Source organism: Oryza brachyantha, chromosome 4 (assembly GCF_000231095.2).
Source record: "Oryza brachyantha chromosome 4, ObraRS2, whole genome shotgun sequence".
Taxonomy (NCBI): Eukaryota; Viridiplantae; Streptophyta; class Magnoliopsida; order Poales; family Poaceae; genus Oryza; species Oryza brachyantha.
The window spans coordinates 19,341,206-19,350,759 of record NC_023166.2 but is presented as its reverse complement, the minus strand read 5'-3'; the positions used below and the strand labels follow the sequence as shown (position 1 = coordinate 19,350,759).

The 9,554-nt window shown below is 43.0% G+C and overlaps 2 protein-coding genes across 3 annotated transcripts; both read right to left on the bottom strand.

Annotated features, from left to right (window-relative positions):
• Positions 1-204: 204 nt before the first annotated feature.
• Positions 205-4,013, bottom strand: LOC102702651. Of its 2 annotated transcripts, XM_040523516.1 has the most exons (3): positions 3,911-4,013; positions 2,613-2,763; positions 205-2,396 (listed from the first exon to the last, which is right to left on the bottom strand). In XM_040523516.1, exons 2-3 carry the CDS (start codon positions 2,638-2,640, stop codon positions 505-507), a joined length of 1,920 nt encoding a protein of 639 aa, XP_040379450.1. In that variant the 5' UTR covers positions 2,641-2,763; positions 3,911-4,013; the 3' UTR covers positions 205-504. The 2 variants fall into 2 exon arrangements, with proteins under 2 accessions (XP_040379450.1, XP_006652895.1); XM_006652832.3 differs by having other exon boundaries at positions 205-2,763.
• Positions 4,014-6,646: 2,633 nt separating this feature from the next.
• LOC102702369 (probable 20S rRNA accumulation protein 4) lies at positions 6,647-9,554 on the bottom strand. The gene is made up of 7 exons (XM_006652831.3): positions 9,279-9,554; positions 8,968-9,051; positions 8,637-8,728; positions 8,248-8,543; positions 7,942-8,170; positions 7,627-7,831; positions 6,647-7,044 (listed from the first exon to the last, which is right to left on the bottom strand). Exons 1-7 carry the CDS (start codon positions 9,372-9,374, stop codon positions 6,958-6,960), a joined length of 1,089 nt encoding a protein of 362 aa, XP_006652894.1. The 5' UTR covers positions 9,375-9,554; the 3' UTR covers positions 6,647-6,957.

Genomic DNA, 9,554 nt, shown 5'->3' with positions numbered 1-9,554 from the left:
CAGCCATTCATTCATACCTTGGTAGTTCAATCTTTTTACTTTTGTTTATGTTTATAAGCTAAAATTTATTTTTTAACCTTAAATTTAGAGTTGATTTTAAGATTTTTCATCATAGTTTTTTTTAACATTGACTCTAGATCACCAACAACATGTATATAAAAATTTTATTTATAAATTATTTTTTATTTGTAAATATGCCGTGTAATAACCCTATAAATATCTGGTAAAGTTTTCAGTAACTGTAAGAGCCAGAAAAGAAACGATACAAGTGTAAAACACAGCTATTCAGGTAGTCCGGGCGTTGTGTAAGTACTGAAAGTGTCATATGAATAACAAAACACTTTATACAGGGCCCTAGCCACATAGTCCAGAATTCAGTTTCAACCACGCAGTCACTCCTGTCGCTTGACGGCGTAGCGTAATGGTAATCTGAAATCATATAAATTCTAGATGCAGAAATCATAAGCGAAAAATAGCTGCAAATCTCCCACTTTCAGTAAAGTTTCAGGTTTTCGGATCGTCAAGATTGCCTCCGACGCCGATCATGGACATCAGGCCTCCACCATGCACCCTCCCCTCCGGCACGACGAACCCGAAGCACTGCTGCTTCTGGCTCCATCCGTCCTCTTGACCATTGCCACGCGAAGAAGATGGCTTCATTGCACCAGGAACCAGCACCTGATGAGGTATCAGGAGCTTCCCGTTCCGCATGTCTTCCAACAGCTCGCCGCAACCCGATGACGCACCAGGGCGAGAACAAGAGATGGCATGATCCATGCTACTGCCAGCCGTCGCTGAAGTAGAGACCATCCTGCTGAAGAGGCTGTCCCTGATCATGGCTCTACTGTGTTCGGATTCAGACACTTGCTTTGAAGCCATCAGGGTGCCATGTGCAGCGCATAAGCCACTCCTTCCTCTGGCAAACCTCTCACAGCCGGTGCTCCAGGCGCATCGCTTGCCACCTCCATGCGCCTTGCAGAAGTCTGTGCTTCCTTGAGCACTCTTGTCGCAGCCGTCGACCTTGCAACGCTTGCCACCACCATGCCTCACGCAGCAATCGGTGCGACCACGAGCACTCTTGGTGCATCCTGGCACAGAACAGCGTTTGCCACCTCCATGCGCGACGCAGAAGCTCGTCCCGCCATGAACACTCTTAGGACAGGCTCCACCTCCCTCAAAGAGGCACCTCTTCCCACCGCCATGCCCTTTGCACAGCAGCGTGTTGCCCTCGGCGCCTTTGGTGCAGCCTTCAAATATACACCGTTTGCCTCCACCATGTGACTTGCAAAACATGGTGCTTCCCTGTGCTCCCTTGCTGCAGTTTGGGTACTGACACCGGCGACCACCTCCATGTGAGATGCACAGCCCAAACTGTCCTTCAGCACTCCTGGTGCATCCCTGCACACTGCATCTCTTCCCTCCACCGTGTTTTATGCAAAATCCTGATCTTCCCCTTGCCGCCTTCGTACAGCCAGGATTTCCACACCGACGCCCACCACCATGAGCAATGCAGAACTCCGTCTTCCCTTCAGCACTTTTGGTGCAGCCTAACTCTTGGCACCGTTTCCCTCCACCGTGAGATTTGCAGTAAGCTGTTCGGCTCTCGGCACCTTTGTTGCAACCGGGCTTCTGGCACCGCTGACCACCACCATGGGAAATGCAAAGCCCTGATGCACCTCTTGCACCTTTTGAACACCCATTGAACCTACACTTCTTAGGATGTCGTTGCTGATTTCTCTGCTCCGTGTTAGTAGAGGAGACTATCATATCTGAAGTCGCAGCAAAAGAACAGTCAGTTGTTGCTGAAGGCTCAGGGCTAGTCTGAACCTTCTGGTGATTAAGAGTCATAATGTGATCATCCTCATCATCATCTACAGTTTCAACATGTTGAATATCGGTCACAGGAGGTGTTCCATTGAGACAAGTATCATCTGATCTTGGGGCAAACAGAAGTGGCAGCATATAACCACCTGGTTTCCTTTTAGCTGAAGTTGATCCTTCATCAATAATTGTGAAGAAAATACCTTTTTTACTCTGATGTGGATACTTCTCGATCACTGTTGTGTCTTGAAAATTTCTAGTACTACCTCTCGAAATGCTCAACTTCAGACCATGATCAGCTATGGCAAAATGTTGGCTGAACAAATTTGCAGTCTCGTTTGCCCTGCTGCCACCAGATGAGTCATTATCAGCATAATGCAGATTCGAAGCTGGTCCAAGTCCAAGGACAAGTCTGCATCCATCATCAGGAACAGACAAACTTTGATTGCTCTGCTGAAACATTTTTTTAGAAGCCTTGACTGTTTCTGAACTGCTAAGGCAAGTGAAGTTCACTGATGTTACAGCTTGTGGGAATGGCGAAGAAGCTATATGTTCCTTCCCATGAAACCAAAGATCTGCCATATTAAGGTCCATCCTTCTTAATAATATAAATACAGAAAGATATGACAGACAAAATGAGTTTAGTGTTGTTTGGGCCTTTGTGGATCAAGAGCTTGTGTTAAACCATCAGAATTCCAGTTTTATAACTTCGCCATAAAGGAAGCATATAGTATAAACAAAATGGAAATACACATGGATGTTCATGCAAAATATTCCTCCACTGACAAAACCTGATGTATCAGCTCTGTCCATGAGCATTAGGTTTACTGGTTCCAAATGTCAAATTGTGGTATTGCTGAGCCAAGCAATCAAGTTCAGAGCATCTTAAGCTCACAAGAACCACAAACAGAATTCATATCTCAATTAAGTATCCTCTAAGATCTGCAAGTAAGCCAAGTCACAAGTGAAAAATTGATACGAAAGGTAGGTCAAAACTCAGAATAAAAACAGTAGAAACAATGTATAACAAACAAATGTTGATCTCAAGAATGTACAATTGCAGATAATAAAGGACCAACGATACTATGTAAACAATCAAAAAAACAAGTAAAAGATAGCCGAAGGACTAATATTTCATCAGAAAATTGAGACCAAAGCCATCGCACTTTAAAGTTGAAAATGTCAAAATGCATGTCCGTCCGATAAGATAAGACTTTGTAGCATACACTCTGTGTTTCTCTTCTCCTCTCTCCTTTTTTTTTCCATTTGAACAAATGTTCTGTATACGTACAAGGTAGAAACTGGACGACCCAAATGCCGATTTGCTGTTATCTTTGTAAACAGAGGGAAAAGGGATGATGGAAAAGGGGAAAATTAACAAAATCTTAAGTATCAGGTCAAATCAGGCTATAAGCAGCATAATATGCATGCAACATTAACATGCTACCGACACAGGCAATGGAACCATTGTTGGCCATCAATGGAGCCACAAGTAACCTTGCTTACAAATTTGACACAGCTAAGCTAAATCAAACATTCAACACATGATTAACTATATCAAAAAGCCTCATTCTCTCTTTTTTTTTCTAACTATTCCAAATAGAAAAGAGAAAATAAATTACTTCGGTTTTTCTTATGTAACCTTAGGACATAAAAGCAAAAATAGCATTTGATTAAAAACATTGGCATACCACCCAATTCATTAACTGCTGAAAGAAGAGAAATAAAGCAGATTGCAGCATAAACCATGGACTGTGGGGATGGTAAATAAACAAACTATTACTCCAAACAAACAGTTTCCCAACTTTTCACCAAAGTGCATGGCTTCACTGCAAAAGGATTCAGTTTGCAAGCTTCTTCACTAACAAGGCCAGAGCATGAAAATCTAGAGAGACAATCCAGCAATAGCTGGCACAAGTTTATATGGTTATCTTATCTATCCAGCACAAAGCTAACAAGAACCAAAAGACTATATATCGCTTTGCACGCCATCAGGATCGAAAGGAGCAAAGAGCGGAGAGAAAAACAGAAACCTGGGTTAGTTAACCGAGAACTAGTGAGAAACAAACAAGAGGCGGCGGATCCATACCAGCATGGAGAAGCAGCTAAGCAGGGCAGGAAGCGGCGAAGCGAAAGGGTGGAGGAGCTAGGAGAGAGAGAGAGAGAGAGACCAGTGGGAGGAGGAGGAGGAGGAGATGGAGACGGGTGCAGCAGGGAGAAATTAATAAAGAGGCGTGGAGAGGAAAAAAGGAAGGAGCTTTATGCCACGGGGAGGTGACGGGAATAGCATTCTGGCCTTTGGGGGCTCGGGAGGAGCATCGAATAAAAATCAAGCTAAACCACACATGATTAGATTATGCAGCGAACGTGGCCGGCGGGCGGCCGGCGCGCGATCGGCTTCGCGGCCGCGGCCTCGGCGCGCGCGCAGCGGGCGAGGCGGCTCGGCTCGGATTGCTGCTGCTGCGCGTACACGCGCGAGCCCCCGGGCGGCGTGCCGACGTCGCGGCCTCCTGTCCAGCCATCCTCTGGTGGTCAGCGCCTCGATCAGGTGGCGGTGTTCCGTTGCCTGAGGCAAAGGCGCAGAGCTTCTTCTTCAGCAGTGGAGCGTGAACTAATAAACGTTTGCATGGATAATCTCTCAGGATTAACCAGCTACTTTCTCCGATCTCGTTAACTTTTATTTCACGGTTGACAATTCATTCAACTCAAAAAAAATTATAAGTTATTAACAATTTCGTTCTGATTTAATTTATTAGTAAAAACAGTTTGAGGATGACATAATTTTACATATTTGAATAAAAAAGTTAAATAAAACGATATGTCAAATGTAGATAAAAAAATCAACGGCGTTAAATAAAAAAACCAAAAACGATTCTTATTAAGCAAAGATGGTGAATTAAGCTAACCTGAGATTAAGGCTCTATTTGAGATAATTATTGACTAGATTATTATCACACGATACCTACTTCTTATCTTATATAGATAAAAAGAAAGTAAATTGAATACTCTCTCGATCTTAAAATAACTTTATTTTTCACTCCTTCTATCGGTACCAATACAAAACCTACAAATCTATAACAAATCTATAACGTTCTCTATTTATTATTTTTGACAAAATGAGATGACAGAGAAAATCCTATTTTGGAATGAATGGAATAGATAGTTTAAAACATGCCATTAAAAAAAGAAAGTATATTAAGAAATCGTATTTTTGAAGGTGCGGAGCAAATGAGCAAAAAGTCCACGACAGTAATAGGGTGAAGCAACTAAAGTGGCTAAATCCTTCTTTTCTTAAGTGCAGTGCGTTGCTGTTACAAGAACAAGGGCTGCTCCTTCTGCACCGTGGTTTACACCCCAAACAGAACCTAGCGCTACACATGCGACGTTATACTACTCTCAGGCGACATATGGAGCAAGCGCACCGAAAGGCATCTCCTCGTACACTAATCCAGGCATCCACCACGCCCCACCCCAACCACCGGTTCCACCAGAAAAAAGACCGACGTGGAAAGAGCGGCCAAAACGCGCAAGCTACACGTACCGTGACACAAAAAAGCGACGGGAATTTTTGACCGTTCACCCCCATCCCATCCCATCTCCTCTCCTCCCCCCGGCTCGCCGAACCGACGTGTCGCCGAGCCACGCGCGTGGCCGTTTTGACGCCCGGTCCCCACCCGCGGGGGACGCCAAGGCGACGCCGCCACGCGCGTTCGCCCGCGCCCCATTCGCTGCGTCCGCGACCACGCGACATCGCGTTCGTTTCGTCGGGCGGGGCTTGCCGTCTTTGTGTTGTGACCGAGTAGACGACGCACAGCGAGCAAAAACGGAAGGCGGAGGAGACCGGGCGCGACGGGGACAGCAGCGGACGACGGGTGGGGATGGTCGAGGGGGCGTTTACTTGGCCCGTCCAGTGCCGAGGCGGCACAGCAAGCGGGATGCTCTGCTCCCGATCAGATGATGAGACGAGATGCCAATGCCATATGCCGCGCACCGTCGGTCTTGGGCTCTATAAAAAGTTGCTACATCCACCGCTCGTCTCGATCTTCTCTCAGTCTCTCACCTCTCAGCATATGCTCCGCGGACATATTCCCAATCCAAACATGCATATAATCAAACGAGCCCTTTTTCTGAATGCATATCAGTATGTTTCGAAGTTGGAACATAGGAATCCAGAACACACGGTTATTTTATGGAGCCCAATTGCCTAGATGAACTGAAAAGTTGCTAATACTATATACTACATTAGTACATTTCTGAGCAAAATCTGGCATTTTCGTGTATCATTTCACCCAAATGCCTTGCAAATTGAGATGCATTTAATTAGCAAAGCAGTACAAACATGGGTGGGTCGTGAGCTGTATTATTTCTAGTATTTCGTACAGAGATTCTTCAAATGGGGAAAACATGGATGGAAACTACTCTATATAACATTATGAGCACAAAACGAATAATACATTTATGGGCAGCCTGGCAGGATTTTAAAACAAATTGCAAGTGCAGAATCTGCATCGATGCAGTTGTAAAGTTGGCATACAGAATAACACGACGGGCAAATTATGTAGCTTATCATGTATTATGCATAGGCATCGGTACGTTTTTATCACTTTTAATAGGTGCACTAATCAAGGTATCAAGCCTGTAGTACTTTGTTATAATTAAGCTCTAGTACTAAACAAAACTGAAGAAAGTTCCAGACTAAGACAGGAATAGATAGTAGCTGACACCCCATCTTTTCATATAAGGCAAATTTGAATTTTTAATTTTAAAATTAAAGTAGATTTTAGCGGGTTTTATCCTAATTTATTTTTCAGCCTTAGCTTTTAAATCGCCAAGAACACGTATATAAAATTATTTACAATCACCCCCTGAGACTGAAAAGGCAACACTATGCTACAAGGATCGCATCCACAAATGACCAAGTGCTTAACATGCTCCTTATAGAAGTTGACAATGCAGACAACAACAGAAATACAAGATTAAAGGAATGTAAAACAGGGAATGTCAACACAAAAACGTATAGTGTATTGCATCCTGTGAACTACAGATTGCTTTTCTACTTCAACTAAGAAAAAAGAGCATTTGAAAAGTCAAACTACGAGTTGGTTTGGTTCCTCAACGTTGTAAGCGCTAATTGACTTAATCCTCCTGAATCATTATCTCCTCCTCTGCTACTCCCCAGCAGCAGCTCCTAGACTTTCCAACACAGGAGGATGGGCAGCAGCTCTGAAGTAGATTGATGTTAGGGGATAGTACAAATGTAAGAATGAAAAGAAATTAAGGCAGGGAAAGACTGAAAGTAGTCCACTTTTATGTCTAAACAGATAGAACATCATAAGCCCAAAATTTAGACTAAATAATTTTTGGCCAAAAGTCCACAAAACAAAGTCTTGATCCTTTAATTATATACTTCATCCGTCTTAAAGTGTAACTATTTATGCCACTTTTTGAGAGATTAAGGTTGAGGGGAGAAATGACTGTGATTTGTTGAGATGAGAAAGCAGGTGAAAAAAATAAATGGTAGATGGTTGTTGGTTGAGATAACAAGGTAGGTGGAGAAGTAGTTGTATTTTGAGAGAAATTTGAATATTAGAAGTAGCTATATTTTAAGACGGAGGGAGTTGTTTTTGTGGGTACTGGGAAGATCATTTGGCAGCATAAATTCAGTCTAAATGTATCTTATTCATGATATGGTGTTTATTCATCAATGATGCAATACACACATACATAAGGGAAGGATTGCACCTGTGGATTTCGTAGTTGGACTTCATAATTCAGTTCACATCAATAAACTGAAGAGAAATATACCTTTGCACAGGTGTATATGATAAGAGTCAGCCAGGTCCAACCATCAGGTGCATAATCCAAGGAACCATCACCAGCTTCATGGAGAAAATATGATAATGGAGACATGAATTGCAGCTCATATTGGCGTGGTGAACCACAAAGCTGGCATGTGCCAGGATCTTGAAGGTTTATTGCAGCCAACAGTGGCTTACCACCACAAGAATACCTGCATAACATCACGAAAATTCAGGCTCTGAGAGTCAAGAAGGTAACCGACAATTGATACATAATAGATAATTGGTAAACCTCTGCAAAGACATTATGAATTTTAAGTACCTAAAGCATTGCTGTGGATATGCATCCAACCGTTTCTTGAATTTTAAGAACGTTCTGTCAGCACCAATAGCTCTCTCATATTCATAATTTTCTCCTTCCCATTTCTCTTCATCATCATTTGCTACATCTGCAAGTCCTTTTACCAAAACTGATTCACTGCTATTTGAACCTAGAATGCATTTGCCTCTGGATTTTTCCTTATCATAATAGATGTAGAAACAAGGAAGAACTGAAAGGGGAAATTTATGAAATCAAAACACAAGATTCCGTACATATAGCTATTGGTATTTCAGAATTCGTCCCCACCTGGTACGCCTGGATCATCTACTTTCTCCTTTCCTGTAGGGCATTTTATGGGGGCATTACTACACTTTGATTTGTTTTGCTTCTTTGAGTTAGATGCTAATGTTGCCGCTTGCTCGAGTGCATTGGCCAAGGCATCTAGATCGAAATCATCATCACTGGCTTCATTACTCTTGTTTAGAGAACTTGAAGAAGAAGGCTCACTTGAGCAAAAGTTTTCTTTTATTTGATCTGTTTCATCAACTTTGCCATCTGTTTGTTCAGTGCTATGGCACTTTTGGACTCTTAGGACCTTCCAGCTATACAGGAAAAGGGAAAAAAACAACAAACTAAAAAAATCCCAAGCTAACTTGTAAATTATGATCATACAGAAATAGAGGGACACATACTACCTTTGAGGGTTCGACCCACATTTTGGCTTCGGACAAACAAGCACATAGATAGTCCTGTTCTCAATGTTTAATTTCGCCACAGGAGCATAAACCTAAGACCATCACATCTAGTAAAAACAAAGCAGCACAGTCCTAATGCGAGGTAGAAATATTCTCTATAGTTATAAGTTATTACTCATAAGTCAATAGAAAAATAAGTTATGATGCACTTGAGGCCATTGTAACCAATGTCTAGGCATCATAGGGAAAATAAGTTCTTTTGTCATACAAACGCTCATAAAGACATACTCCGATTTCAAGTCATGAATTCTCCGAAATGGTAAATACTCACCTGAGCAACAAGGCACAGCTTGTTTCCACATAAACTGCATTCAAGCAAGTGAGGTTTAATGCCTAAATCCTCGGTTGGCCAATCCTGCAGACAGTTGAAAAAGTCACTAAAGCTTGATAAATGAGCTAGCAAGAACTTTCCCTTGTAAAAATATTCCACGATGGGATAAAGAACTAAAAGAGTAAAATTGCTAAAAGCATTGAAGGATGAAACAAAATAGCAGATAGTAGTACTAAAGAAAAGCGTACAATCTCAAAGAGTAATCCTAACGAAATCAAGAATAGCTAACGAGGGAAAAACCAACGGCATACAGGGACTCCACCGATCTTGGTGGTGTAGTGGTCGGCCTTCTCCCGGTAGTCCTCCGCCCAGGGCCCTGGCAACCCCAGATGCACCTCCTCCCCCATCCCCCTCCCTGAGACCCTGATCCTCTAGACCTTACTCTTCGTCTCTTCCTTGGAAGGGAGGGTCTTACACAGAACGAGCAGGTAGCAGCGGGAGGCAAGAGGACCGAGGAGAACCCGGCCGGTACTCGCCGGCGGCAAGAGAGGGGTTAGCCGGTTAGGCTAGTAGTGGGGAGGTTTAGG